This window comes from Scylla paramamosain, chromosome 3 (assembly GCF_035594125.1).
Source record: "Scylla paramamosain isolate STU-SP2022 chromosome 3, ASM3559412v1, whole genome shotgun sequence".
Taxonomy (NCBI): Eukaryota; Metazoa; Arthropoda; class Malacostraca; order Decapoda; family Portunidae; genus Scylla; species Scylla paramamosain.
In genome coordinates this window covers 2385001-2400350 of record NC_087153.1, presented here as the reverse complement: position 1 = coordinate 2400350, position 15350 = coordinate 2385001, and the positions used below count along the sequence as shown (strand labels likewise).

Here is a 15350-nt window from a genome sequence, read left to right as displayed (position 1 = left end):
CAACGAGAGAGGAACGAGAAGGGAAAAGGTGTGGGGATTAGAAATTAATAAAAAAAATGTTGAAGGTTTAGGATGGGAAGTAAGGCTACGAGGGAAAGGATGACTGAAGGGAAATGAAAGAAAGGACAGGGAGGGGGAGGAAGCTGTGGAATTTCGCAACGAATTATTAAAGAATTGCTGAACATTTAGGAAGGGAAGGAAGAGTGGCAGGTAATAATACGAGGGAAAAGATGATTGAGAGAGATGAAAGAAAGAACGGGGAGAGCGGGAAGGGTGGAAAAATGAGAGAGAGAGAGAGAGAGAGAGAGAGAGAGAGAGAGAGAGAGAGAGAGAGAGAGAGAGAGAGAGAGAGAGAGAGAGAGAGAGAGAGAGGCTGCTAAGGAGGGATCGTAGGAAAGGGGGGAGGAACTCGTTCACCATTAGCGATAAACTCCACTCTTCACATGAAGGTGGATGCAATATATGCATTTAGCGGGATTTCTATAAGTCAACATTTCGTCAACACCTTATCGGCAGTGTCAGTCACTCATTCACTCATACGTAATCATCTGTGATAACTTTAAACAAGCAAACACTTCACCACACACCTGGGGAGCACTACTGTCACGCCTCCCCTTGGCCACTTCATGGAAACACTGAGAAATTCATATGAAGGCGGAATAAATTTTGTCATGAGAGGCTTTTTCGCCCGGGCACGGGAAACGAATCTGACCGGGAGAAAAGAGGGCAGCCCCGCAGACGTCAGGACCATAGATAGTGATTGTCAGGTCCCAAGATTATTTAGATGCCTTTGTACCAGGTCGGGTAATTATCGGAGTCCTTCCTCGGCCTTATTACTGGTTACAGTTATTACTTTCTTTCGCATATTCGTTTAGATACACATGAAACGTAAATATAAAGTGGAGAAATACCCCCTTCCCTCCAACCCAACAAACTTGGGGGACACGTGGGAATGCTGGGTGTTTTGGATGGGGAGAAAGGAGCAAATAATTAACTGATTTATGATTAAAAACAGTAGAAGACAATTACCAGGTAATTAAAGTCTTGCTCACCAATATGTAGTTACTGAGAAACTGCACAACTTTCTTTGTTCTTGCAGAATAATAGTGAGATCAACCATAACTGAAGTGACCGGCTTTGATATATTATAATATAACGCAGTGCATATTAGTGCACCACCCTCGCGTGGTGCTTCGTCCCAAGATAGACACCAAACCATCTCGAATCGATTACTTGAACTCCGAAATTTCTTTTCCTTAATACTGAGTGCCGAATCTATACATCGGATTCCAAATTCACTGTATATTCATTGCACTTATAACGTGAGTGGTTTGATGTTATAATCTGATTTGCGCAATCCAGAATTTACTCCTCAGCTAATAAGAGCATCACTATTCAGTATAATTAATAAGTATAGAGGTGCATGCAATCTGTCTGTCTGCCTGTGAATTCTTCCGTTTATGAAGTAAAGCATACAATTGTCTATTGGGCATCAGCTGGGTGTCATGGCCGGCCGAGACCTGCGCATCTCAGAATTATAGAGAAGAAATACGATATTGCTGCTGTTAAGTATGCCTCACAGACGCCTCATTTTACGTATACGCGGTCAGTACAATGCGTCATTTAATACAAGGTCGCCGTAATATTGAATCATAAATCAGTGAATTTATTTGCTCCTTTCTCCCCACCCAAAACATCCCACATTCCCACGTGTCCCCTAAGTTTGTTGGGTTGGAGGGAAGGGGTACTTCTCCCCCACTTTATATTTACGTTTTATGTGTATCTAAAGGTATATGCGAAAGAATGGAAGAGAATACACCAGTAATAAGGCTGGGAAAGGACTAGATAATCACCCCGGGTCGGTCACTACACGGCTACTTTCTTCCATTTGGATTAGTTTCTAGCGTTTCAGTTTGCCCAGTACGTGCTATGAACACGACTTGCATCTTCTTAGATTCTTGCCCGAGATGGACACATCATGCACACTTCGTACCATTATTCCATGTTGCGTATATGCAAAATTGATTAATGGGGTCTTTACTGCTGCCACCTGTCTCTTGCCGCTCATGAATTCTTGAACACTGAGAAATTTATCTGAATGCGGGAGAATATTTAGCCATGAAACTTTGATCGGACCTGGGGACCGAACTCCTGACTGGAAGAATGAAGGCTTTGAGATAATGGATTCATCAAAGATAATTTAGGGGCCCTTATACTCCCAGTCATTACACATCATCTCCAGATCAAACCACCTCCGCATGTCGCAATACGGGGGAGTCGCAGCGAGTAATACAAACTTATACTAATTCACACCAGAAAATAAATCAAGTAGAAAAAAAAAAAAAAAATCAGTGAGCTATTTCGTGTGTGGAATCCTAGATTTTAAAGCTCCACTGTTCATTTGTGAAATACAGAATATAAGCAAGTGTTATAAATAAATAAAATAAATGAAAAAAGGCGTAAAACATAAGCAGTATTTTGTAACCCTCTTTCAGAGGAATGTAGTGATTCACGCTTTTATCAGACTGACGCACTGTTCACACTTTGCCCTCCAGCAGTAGATTGGTACGATGATTGTTGGCTAGTACGATGATTACGATGATTATGTTTCAGAATAATTAAGACCATTTTCACCTAGTGGAGAGAAAAACGACACACATCACCTGGGGTTCCAAATACCACAGGTCAACACTAAATCCCCGCAAGACAAGACTCTCCTTACCTGACTGGCGACTCAAAACCCGAGATACAAAGCACCGCCTCACTCAGCAGCACCAAGGACCATAACTAACCTCCCATTAATAACTCCCTTTTTCATAGTTTAACATATATGGGCTTTAAATGGTAATCAGAACACTTATCTATTCAAAGACACGCTACAACAGGAGGATCAAAAGTAAGCTCAAGACTTATTACCTACGATAGTTATCATGACGCTTCAACGACCAGTTCCAGTTAACTTGTTTCATTATATTCCAGTTATGTAAACCAGGGAACGAGCTAGGTGGTGTGTGTGTGTGTGTGTGTGTGTGTGTGTGTACGCAGTTTTGAACGAGTTACAATCTCTTAAAAGGCCTCTTGCCTCAATGATAAAATTACAAATACTGACGCATGGGCTGCCTATCACAGGTGGTTTCCTGTTAACGAGCCATTGGCATGAATCATCATTCATCTGTTGTAACCTATCCTAAACTTTTGTTGCCGTCTCGTCTGACTTTTAGAGATCGTTTGTTTACCACGCGGAACACACACTATTGCCGTGTTGTCTGACTAAAAGATCGTTTGTACATCACGAGGGTAACTCGCTAAAAGAACTCCGCGTGACGCTGTTCAAACGGATTTCTCGAGTATATACTCGTAGATCTATGTTAGTGAAATACCGCTCACACACAAAAAACTCCTACATAATCGAAGTAAACTGTAGGATATCGCCGATTCATAATCTTTAGGTGCACTCCGCCCTCTACACAGCCCTTCTCCCTAACTGGAACTCTCACACCCTTCTATCTTGTTCTCTTTCTTAATCCCATCCCACACCACGTCCTCACCATGCCTTCTTTGACCCCCGCCTCCCTTACATCCCACACTCCACCCTGTCTTATTAGTCTCTCACCTCCTCCCCCCACGTACTCCACCCTGCCTTCCTTCCTCACCCCTCTACACTCCCCAATACTTCATGCCTTACCACTACGCCATTACCGAACCACATCACCGAGGCGCAGCGCGAAATGGAGCCGCACAGACACACGCGTTGAGGTACGAGGACGTGTCTGCATTACTCATACCAGCGGCAGCTAAAGGAAACCGACGCCTCAAGAACACCGGCAGCATGAGCGTCTCCAACACTTATTCCCCTTCCACACATGTTGGTCCGTACATTCTGGGGTCTATCTCTACTATTTTCTATGGCATGAAGTCCAATTTATCGGTGTTTTCAAGTGCGTTACCATCATACTAGTGCTCATTTAAGAAACATTCTGCATCATCACTGGGAGAAAACACCGTGAAAACCCGAGGAATCATCTGTGGCCTTTGAAAATAATCCTTCAGAGAGGCTTAATAGTTAAAAGAAATCGGGACCTCTTACCACTCTTCTTACTTGCATGATCCGTCACGTACTAGATCGCCTTCTTGTCCTCCAGTCTCACCTCCACGCCGCACACACTCCTCCCCTTCGTTGCCTCGCCGGTGACTGGTTGTGGCTAACGCCTGCGGTGAGATGGGGAAGGAGGGGGGACAGGGAGGCTCGCTGGCTGGTGTCGTGAACCAGAGATGAAGCAGTGAACCGGAGTCATTTGGGCTAACAGATTATGTACACCCCCAGCGCCTAACTTGCTGTCATTACTTTCGAAACTATAAATCAAAACTGAACTGTGATATATTAGACACGTCAAATACACACCCGCAATATTGCACGCTGGGTGAAATACCGTATTGCTGAAACTTAAGATTACTTCGGATCTTCGAACTTTCACTGTCATTAAATACTCAGCAATGGCTGGTAATTTGAATCAACATAACCATAACCATAACCATATAACAATGAAAAAAAAAAATTCTAACCTGGTATAAGCCTGAGTAATGAAAATGCAAAACTTTTACATTTTTAACTTGAGGATTAACATTTATATCTATGCTGTCAAAATAGCTTTTTATTTATTTATTTATTTATTTATTTTTTTTTTTATGCATTTCTTATACCAGGTTAGAGTTTTCCCAGTAGTGCATGAACACACGTCTGATACTCACGAGGTACACTTACAGAATTCTAACGGTGTGTTGCCGAGTGTGTAGGTGGATGGGACGGTGGCGGCAGGAGGAGCGGGGGGAAGTGTCATTGTACAGTCCACCCGAACTTACCTGATCATAGCGGAAAGTTCCTCGGAGGCGCGCTAAGGGAGAGTTTTGAGCATCCCGCCCAAGGCTTGCGTGACGCGTGGATGACCATTGTGTTACACAGTCTTAAAGATTTCATTCATTCATTTCTTTTCAATGGCTCATCCTCATGTAATCTCATCTAATCTCGCTTACACACATACATACACATTGAGAGAGAGAGAGAGAGAGAGAGAGAGAGAGAGAGAGAGAGAGAGAGAGAGAGAGAGAGAGAGAGAGAGAGAGAGAGAGAGAGAGAGATGTAGTTACGTAGTGGGTACAATATAAATGACGTTGCAACCACATTTAAGTGTATACACACACACACACACACACACACACACTGATAATTACTATAATTTGTCACACCCAATGTCTGTATTTTTTTGCATGAAAAAAAAAAAAAATAATAAAGAGGGAAGGGAATTGGAAGGATAACTAAAGTGGTCATGATAATAAATTAAAGTTTAATATTGTAATACATTTTGTAATAAATATCGTAGTGATATTCTCTTACGTCTCTTCTTCTTCTGTCCTTCTGCTTTGTTTCTCTATATAAACTAGTGTAACTAAGTTGGAAGCTGACTGACTAATCTGACTTCATAGTAAAGGCTGTCTGCACCCAACACACGCCAAGGGGTTGTGTCTCGTGAACCGGGCGGAGGTAATCAACGCACACCACCCTCTCTCTCTCTCTCTCTCTCTCTTTACACACACACACACACACATACACACACAATGTTCTCAGTGGATTTTTGACCCGTTCTCTTTGCTCCCTCCTCCTCCTCCTCCTCCTCCTTTCCTTACCCAAACACACACACACACACACACACACATGTAGTAATTTACATACATACATACCAGCCATACTTCTCGCTCTCGTTTTTTTCTACCAAACTCACTCATTTTCTCATTCTAACAATACCTCTCATTCTCCTCGTCGCTTCAATTTCAGACTCTCTCTCTCTCTCTCTCTCTAATGCCACACTTGACTACTATCCCTCTCACCCTACCTGCCTACCGCCTCTCACCCAGCCTGGCGTGGCTGACTCACCTCAACTACAGAACTCTCTCTCTCTCTCTCTCTCTCTCTCTCTCTCTCTCTCTCTCTCTCTCTCTCTCTCTCTCACACACACACACACACACACACACACACACACACACACGCGCCCCACCTCTGGCCTTACTAATTGGTCCCGTCGTCTTGACCTTCCTCGCTGGTTCCATATACCTACAAGGTTTCGGCAGGACGCTCTCTCTCTCTCTCTCTCTCTCTCTCTCTCTCTCTCTCTCTCTCTCGTAAAGAATGTCTATACATCCAGTCTAGATTTGTGTGAGAGCGCGCGCGCAAACGCAGGTAAGCACGCACGCACACACGCGCGCACACACACACACACACACACACACACACACACACACACACACACACACACACACACACACACACACCATGCCAAGTAATGTACTAAATACATATGTATATATTGATTTATAAAAAAAAGGTGTACACAAAAAATGAGGTTTTGTACATTTTTCTTCACTTCCTATGCTTGTACTATAGCACAGATCTAGGTGGGGGGTGCGGGGGTGGGAGCGGAGACTGGGGCGATGGGTGGCGGGTTGGGGGGATGGTGGAGAAGGTGGAGGGGGCGGTGATGATGCTCGGAGGTGGAGGTGGTGGAGGTGGTGGTGGTGGTGGTGGAAACACTAGATATAGTCAGGGGTGTGAGTTCTGCCGTCACTACCTTCACCTCGTCACCACCGCCGTCAGGGAGCTGCTGGGGAGATGGGGCTGGGGCTGGTGTAGGGACCGTAGCTGGGGCTGGAGGTGAGGCTGGGGCAGCGGTGTCGGTCGCTGCAGTGGCGGGCTTGCTGGTGGTGATGGTGCCGTTCGGGGTGGGGAGCGGCACTTTCTCGAGGGCGGTGAAGATGTCTATGAGGTTCTCGAGGCCCAGCAGGTAGCCATCCTCGTGCGTGCCCTCCGACCAGGGGCTGCGGTGCGTGATGGCCACCCCCTGAGGCAGCGGCACCGTCTTTGCGAAGTCGATCATGCGGACCAACGCCGAGGAGTCGTTGTGCACGAACAAGAGAGAACTGCCAATGAGCTGCCGGAGGAGAAAATCTGTTAGAAGAGTGGTTAAGAGTTGTGACGCTGTGAATGGTTGTAAGTGCTATTAGAGGGTGGTTAGATTGTTAAGAGAATGTGAATGGCTGTTTAAGAGGTTGTTATGACATATGATGCTGGAGTGGTTATGATGGCTAGTGTTATGACGTGAATGGCTGTAAGGCCTGTTAGAATGAGTGTTAAGTTGTTTAGAGAATGTGAATGGTTGTTTGAGAGGTTGCTATGACTGTTATGATGCTGGAGTGGTTATGGATAGTTATATGTCGTTATTTAGGTTGTTGAGCCTGTTTATAATGCATAAATGACTGTTAGGTTGTTAAGATGCTGTTAATATTAGTTAGGTTGTTAATATTATTGGGAAGGTAAATGAATGATGTTAGAAAGGTTGTTAAATCAGAAGACTAGGAATACGAACCAACTAAACATTTAATTAGAAAATGTGATTAACACAGACTGTTAACTGAACTAAACGTAAGCCATTTAATGTGCACCTGGCACTACGCAGGAGGCAAGGGAGCATCTGTGTTAAGTGACATGTGAGATTTTTAGCTGGTACAGAGAAGACAACACGGTATTAGTTAAAAGTGCCGGCGACAGATGCGTTAAAAGTGTGTGAACAGATGGTAACTTATAGGGAAACAGGGTAATATGTATTTATAACAAGGGGAAACTGAATAAAAACAAGCATAAAAAGGGCAAATGCATACAAAAATACGCACGAAAGTTTAACGAAAACATAACACAACATAAAAGACAATAGAATATAATAGAATAATAAACAGAGACAAAAAAATATATAATGTGTACTAATTTCCTTTAGCTACAAGTAAAATACGAGAACTGGACAAAAGTAAGACAAAAAAAAACACGATAAATAAATAAACGAAGCCAACTGAACAAATCAATAATAAAAAAAAAAAAAAAAGAGAGAGACCTTCCCTCACTACCTACCTCTCCTTCCAGCAAAAAGAGGCGGCCAGGGAAGAAAAATGACATAAGCACACCATAATGAGAGGGAGGGGAGAGGCTTGGGGGTGTGGGGTGATGTTTCGGGGAGGGGTGCGGGGTGAAGGGTTGCGAGGTGGTGCGTGGTGATGGGGAGAGAGGGGTTACGGGGAGTGCGGTGTGCGGAGGTGTGAGGCGGTGGTTATGTGGTGGAGTGGGAAAAATGGAGGTGGTGAAGGAGTAAGATGGAGGCGGAGAAGTGGTGGAGGAGATAATAAGGTGACTGAGGGAAGACAGTGGAGGGAGTAAGGTGGAGGAGGCGGTAAAGTGGCTAAAGAAAGGTGGTAGAGGGGGTAAGGTGGAGAAGATAAGTGGAAGAGGTGAGGAGGAGTAAAGGTGGAGGAGCGGGGCGTAAGGAGGGGAAAGGTGGAGAAGGTAAGGTGGAGGAGGTGAGGAAGGGAAAGATGGAAAAGGTAAGGTGGAGTAGGTGAGGAGGGTGGTGGTGGAGGGGATGACGATGGAGGAGGAGGAGGAGGAGGAGGAGGAGGAGGAGGAGGAGGAGGAGGAGGAGGAGGTGAAGAGGGTGGTAGAGGAGGTGAAGAGAGAGGGAGGTAAGATTTAATAGTGGTAATGTTTCTTAATAATCCTTTCACTGCTACCGACACATTGCTTCTTCCTTTGTCTATTTGATCTTTTTTTTTTCATTTATTTATTTACTTATGTGCCTATTATTATTATTATTATTATTATTATTATTACTATTATTATTATAGGCTTTTTATGAGCGAAGGAAGGCAACCACGAGCACAACAAATGAGAATAAGAATAAAAATGAGAAAATAACGCTAATTTGTTGCTATTCCTTTTTTCCCCCACGTACCCCTCCACCAGAGAGAGAGAGAGAGAGAGAGAGAGAGAGAGAGAGAGAGAGAGAGAGAGAGAGAGAGAGAGAGAGAGAGAGAGAGAGAAAACAAACAAACAATACCAAGGACAATTTGATTCTGGAGATGTCCCGATACTTCTCTCTTAAAACAGTTCAACCCATTGGAAGAAGAAAAAGAAAAAGAATAAGAATAAGGAGAAGAAGAAGAAGAAGAAGAAGAAGAAGAAGAAGAAAAAGGCAGGAGTTCGGACTTTACCAATGAAAGGGCTGAAAGAGAGAGAAGGTACAGGTTAATTCTTTCGCTCTTGAGATGGACAATATTCTGATTCTACCGCACTGCCAAAACGTTTCCCCACAGTGCTAGATAGAATGACTGATTGATTGATTCTAAAGTATGCGCTTCAACATCGACGTCACATGGCGCCCCACAATGCTGACTGAAAAGGGAAGGAGATGCCAAGCGTAGAAGTGAAGAAAAAAAAAGTTACGAAATGGGAAATTTTGGCAGGATATAGGCTTGACGCTGACAGTAATAAGGTGTGACGGCTGTAAAGTGTCGGAAATGATAAGGGGATGAGAAATTTAGTGTGTGAAGTGTGTGTGTGTGTGGTAGCGCAGTGTGGAGATAATTATTATAAAGATGGTGAAACACAGGAAGGGAAGACATGGCAGCTGAGGGGGAAGGCAGAGAGGGGGAAGACAGAGAGGGAGACGAGCGAATAACAAATGGGAAGGAGGAAAGGAAAGAGGGAAAGGCAAGAACAAAAGGTCGACTGTGAGGAAAGACGGTAATAAGAGAGAGAGAGAGAGAGAGAGAGAGAGAGAGAGAGAGAGAGAGAGAGAGAGAGAGAGAGAGAGAGAGAGAGAGAGAGAGAGAGACGCTCCTTCCATTCTCCATTCAGTCCCACACACACACACACACACACACACACACACACACACACACACACACACACACACACACACACACACACACACACAAACCTCCATTCAAAAGTTTCTGTACGTCGGTGGCGTCTTGTCTATATAATTCATCCACCTCCACCACCTCCACCTCTCCACCTCCACCTTTGACCTTCCCTCTCTCGCTGCTTCGTTCACGTGAGCATTTCCATTCACTTGCCCACATGCTCCAGGCGTTACTGTCACTCAGGCCACAGTACAGCCAGCCACACCCTCCCCGCCGCCTTTCATTCCTTCCCTGCCTTCATCTCTCTTAACCTCTCTCCTTATTCCCGGTAAGAAAAACTATACTTCTATTGATTCTCACTTCCCTTACTTTTCGCCACACCCTTGGCTTTTATCTCCTCCTGCTTCGTGTCTTTTATTTTCTTTCTCTTTCTCCTGATTTAAAGAATAAGATACTTGCATTTATATATTTAAGTTCTTTTAATGTTTACTTGGTTTAAGTTTGCTGTGTGTCAAGTCGTTCCTCTTAACTTCTTTCTTTCTTTCTCCTTTAAAGAAAAACGATGCTGTGACACATTTACCTTCCTGTACTTTCTCATTGCCATCTGACCTCGTTCTTACAGTGCTACTACACTAGTCTGGTCCATCCATCCTTTACATTCTGCTCAAGTTCAGTTTCTTCCTATGAACCTTAACTCCAGACAGAGTATCCATTTATGCCTTTAAGAACCAGGAGGGTCTGCATATGGTCCGTTATCTCTCTGTGGAACGATAGTATCTGGGTAGTTTACAACATTAGTTTGCTTGCACTTGTAGAAATTTCAACTGCTTGATATCCTTGTTGTTGTTGTTGTAGCCTTGTTGTTTAAGCATTAAAAAGGATCTGTATCGTCAATTATCGTTACTTTCATGTGGTTTTATATTGTTTTGGTTGCGTATGATTTGAATTTGTATCTAAGAATTTAATCAGCTAGCTATCTGGCTCTCCTGTTTTTAACGATAAGGAATAAGAAGTTTAATGTGTGTTATCTCTTATCTCGATGCATACTCGATATGGTTTCGGTTGTAATGTCTTTCGTTAACGTATCCACTTCAGGACAGCATATTAGCTTGGAATGAGAGGGCAAGTCGGCGCAGCACCATTAGCCTTCGTCCTTCCTTCGGCAGCGTAAAAGGAGGTTTTACATTCCTCGTGTGTACTGAGTCCTCCTGACCCTTGCCTCGCCTCGCCTCGTCTTGCCTTGCCTTGCCTTGCATTGCCGCGGTGACTGCGCTCTGCCGCCTCCTACACATACACACACACACACACACACACGTCAGGCCATGGCGGCTTTGAGTGGTGCTCGTGACTTGTCCTGCCCCGGTGGGATGATGACTGCCGCCGCGGCCTCCAAAGTTTCTATTTTTAATCGTTTACTGTTCACGAATGCATAAATAACACTCCTTACTACACGCCTGCGCTCTACTTTAACAACAACAACAACAACAACAACAACAACAACAACAACAACAGCCACAACAACTACTACTACTACTATTACAACGACAACAACTACTACTACTCCTCAGCAGGCAAACAAGACACTTATTTCCTCCTTTTAAGATGCGCCGCCTTAAATTGCTTCACTTTACCGTCCTCTTCCTCCCGTTCTTTCTCCTGCTCCTGATCCTCGTCCTCATTTTTATCATCATATTCTACTACTACATTACGTCATTTTCTTCTTAGACGCAATTGCTACACACGCACGAACCCAGCTGGCATGCAGGTTAGTCAGGATTCCAGGGGTCATTGTGTGTGTGTGTGTGTGTGTGTGTGTGTGTGTGTGTGTGTGTGTGTGTGTGTGTGTGTGTGTGTGTGTGTGTGTGTGTGTGTGTGTGTGTGTGTGTGTGTGTGTGTGTGTGTGTGTGTGTTTGTCGGATAGATATACAGCAAAAAACCGCTGCAAAACTTTCAACAATGCAAGCGGAACTGTCTGTCAATGTCGTACGAGATTTTACTCAACTCTGCATCACAAGGTCCACGTTACACCATCGTCACCACCACCATCACCACCACCACCGCCATCAGTTACAGTACGTCACATCATAAATCTCCAAAGACGCTTCATTCACACGCTTCTTTGTATTATCCGCTGCCAGAGTTTCTGTTCGTCAGTCGTCATTCTTTTTCTTGTCCATTTCCTCTTTCTTCGAACACGCCTCTTTTTCCTCCCTGTCCTTTCTTCCTAATCATCCAAACAACATCAATCTACTACTTCATAATCTACCAGGACCTGCAGAACCCAAGTACAGCACGTATCCGAGAATTCACGCATACATTGATCATTTGAGTGCTCTGTAGTATGACACCAGCGTATTAATCATAAAGTAACCTTCCATGACTTTTAAGAGCAAAAATTTAATTATAGCCACTAAGAGGTTTGAGTTACTCTATTAACTCATTTTGCTCAGGAGTACCTTTCACTTTATATGGTAAACTTGCAGCAGACAATCTTATTAAATAAACCCTTTCATTGTGATATCCAAGAATCCATAACAACACAAGATCTCTACAAGCATGTACAGGAAGGAAAAGAGGGAATAACAGAATTTTGAAGTATCTATCTTATATAATGTTTAGAAATGGGCGTAGAAAAAAAAATATTTCGAGTGGTTTGTAATTAAGGTAAGGTGTACCAAACAAGAGTCAAAAGGTTAAGCTTGAAGCGAAGGTGCAACAAAAAGGTTAAGTCTGAGAAGGTGAAGCCGTCTCAAGAGTTCACATCGCGGTAAATCTTGAAGGTCTCTTTTATCTCTTCTTTATCTTTCCCTCCCCGCTACTCTGACTAATCACCCTCGCAATCTATCAAGAGGCCTGTGCTATTAGCATTGCGGGAAGTACTACTAAATAAGGCAACTTTAATAATCTTGTACCGTCCGTCACTTCGTTAAGAATGTGACTGCCTGGCTATCTATCAGTTCTGGGCAGCCCGTCAAAATAGATAGTTTCTTCTTTTTCCTCCTTCATTCCCACAAACTATGTAAACCTCTTGCCATTCTCGTTCTCGGCTTCATTAACTTCGACTGTAATGGTTATGGAATCTCTCTCTCTCTCTCTCTCTCTCTCTCTCTCTCTCTCTCTCTCTCTCTCTCTAAAGAAAGAAAGAAAATAAGAAGGAAAGAAGGAAAGGAAGAAAAGAAAACAAGAAAAGTGCAAGAAAGAAAAAAAAAGTACATTACTGTGAATAAATCTGACAACGATGAGAGAGAGAGAGAGAGAGAGAGAGAGAGAGAGAGAGAGAGAGAGAGAGAGAGAGAGAGAGAGAGAGAGAGAGAGAGAGAGAGAGAGAGAGAGAGAGAGAGAGAGAGAGAGAGAGAAACACTATTCCATCCTCCCAAACCATTTGACTGCAGTATAGGTAACTCGTTGAAGAGACAAAACCAAGCTGGAATCATGAGCTCTCCTTTACAACAAATAAACTTGACCAAGAGAGAGAGAGAGAGAGAGAGAGAGAGAGAGAGAGAGAGAGAGAGAGAGAGAGAGAGAGAGAGAGAGAGAGAGAGAGAGAGAGAGAGAGAGAGAGAGAGAGAGAGAGAGAGAGAGAGAGAGAGAGAGAGAGAGAGAGAGATCTACAATCTGGTGGTCATTACTTGGTTGCTTGGTGGCTTTGCAGAGTCACTCACATTACAAGCCGCCGCTCAGACAGTTACTCAGGGATGCACCGAGGGAGGCTGAGACAAGTGCGGTGAGTGGCTGACATCCTGTAGAGACGCAGACCATTGCTTCATGACTATTCTGCTGTTTAGACTTTCACTGGTAGACAATTTACTTTTTTTTTCTTTTTTTTTTGAACTATCACCTACACTTAACTTTAAATTTTTATTTTTTTTGGTTTGGTTAGGTTTGGTTTCTTATTTCTGTAGCCTACCTGATTATCATAATATAAGTTTTCGAATACTTTTTTTTCTTTGTATTTGCCTTCTCTTATTTACGTATTTCTGTTGCGTAGTCATGCATCATCTAGAAGTTTTTGATGTACTGATTTTTTTTTTTGTGTTAATCATTTCTATAGCCTAAATATTTTCTACCTTCAAATTTTCAGATTCTTATTTTTCTGTATTAGTTTCTTATATCGGTAGCTTTCTGACGCATTTTTTCTTGTGTTGGTCTACGTATTTCTGTAGCTTAGTCGTCACCTACTTACAAATTTTTACAGGCTCCCTTATTTCCCACGACAGTCTTTATCTCTGTAGCCAAAGAAACACGTAAAATTAACCTCTTTTCTTTTTTTCCTTGTGTGAATTGGTGGGAAGATTTTCTTTCTTTTACGGTGCTCTGAATGTTAACAGCGAGCGAAGGGCCGAGGCAGTAAAAGAGTGAAGACAAGTTTAGCCAACACAGGGGCGTCGTAAAGCCAGCAGTTCATGAGCAGGGGAGGAGAAAGACAAGCCTTCATTAGTGAGGTCTTCGTGTTTTTTATTTTCTTTTCTCATTATTGAAATGGAAGTAATTGTGTGGTTGTGTGTGTGTGTGTAGAGAGAGAGAGAGAGAGAGAGAGAGAGAGAGAGAGAGAGAGAGAGAGAGAGAGAGAGAGAGAGAGAGAGAGAGAGAGAGAGAGAGAATGGGCGAGGATAAAGCAAAAATAGGAAAAAAAAAACTAAATTTGCCGCTTCATTATCATACAAGAATGAAGACAGGAAAAATAGAATAAATGTAATCCTTCAAATTTTCTGCATCACTGAACTGCAAACCCGAACCTTCCAATTCTCCCCCTCCCCTTCCCTCCCCTCCCCTCCCAGAGCACTAATGTCAGGATAGGCTATGCAAAGTAACGCCCCTGCAGGATAATATTATAATGACGAGCATGAGAAAGAATAAAAGTTAAAAGAAAATGCTCTGTATAAATATATCAGAAGAATTTGTTTCCCTTCCTCACTTCGTCAAAGAAAGTTAAAAGAAAATGATCCATGTAAATAAAACTCTCTCTCTCTCTCTCTCTCTCTCTCTCTCTCTCTCTCTCTCTCTCTCTCTCTCTCTCTCTCTCTCTCTCTCTCTCTCGTCGTCTCCTTTCTTTCAACAAACTGTAAGTAAAGTTTGATCGTCTTTCGTGTGAACTTTTTATTGAATTTATTTTTACTGAGTCCCAAAGAGTGGCACTATTTCAAGTAAACAAAAAATAAAGTAAACGAGACAAAGGTTAAAAAAATTTAATCGTCTTTCGTGTACACTAAGGTAAGTTAGGCTATTTCAAGTAAAAAAGAAAAAAAAAATCCCTCCAGCAAATTCATAACCGGATAAAAATAATAATATAACTTAATTTCCCTTCGTGTGAACTTTCTTTACTTTGGACGCCAAGAAGTGCCATAGGATATTTCAAGTTTAAAAATTCTTACTCTATCAAAAGTTACCAGCAAAATACATACTATACATATGATTTACGAGGCACAGGGAGAGGGAGTGCGTGATTCTTCCAAGGGCATCACTCCTCAAGCGAGCCACATTTTAGTCCTTCACAGAGAGAGAGAGAGAGAGAGAGAGAGAGAGAGAGAGAGAGAGAGAGAGAGAGAGAGAGAGAGAGAGAGAGAGAGAGAGAGAGAGAGAATGAAAAATGAAAATAGTCAGTCACTCCAGTA

The 15350-nt window shown here is 43.0% G+C and overlaps 1 protein-coding gene across 1 annotated transcript in view; it reads right to left on the bottom strand.

Moving 5' to 3' along the window:
• Positions 1–5325: 5325 nt before the first annotated feature.
• LOC135088788 (inositol-trisphosphate 3-kinase A-like) overlaps positions 5326–15350 on the bottom strand; it is a 79042-nt gene continuing 69017 nt past the window's right edge. Inside the window, 1 exon segment of the mRNA XM_063983829.1 lies at positions 5326–6980. Within this exon segment, the coding sequence (XP_063839899.1) occupies positions 6444–6980 (537 nt within the window). The 3' untranslated portion in view covers positions 5326–6443.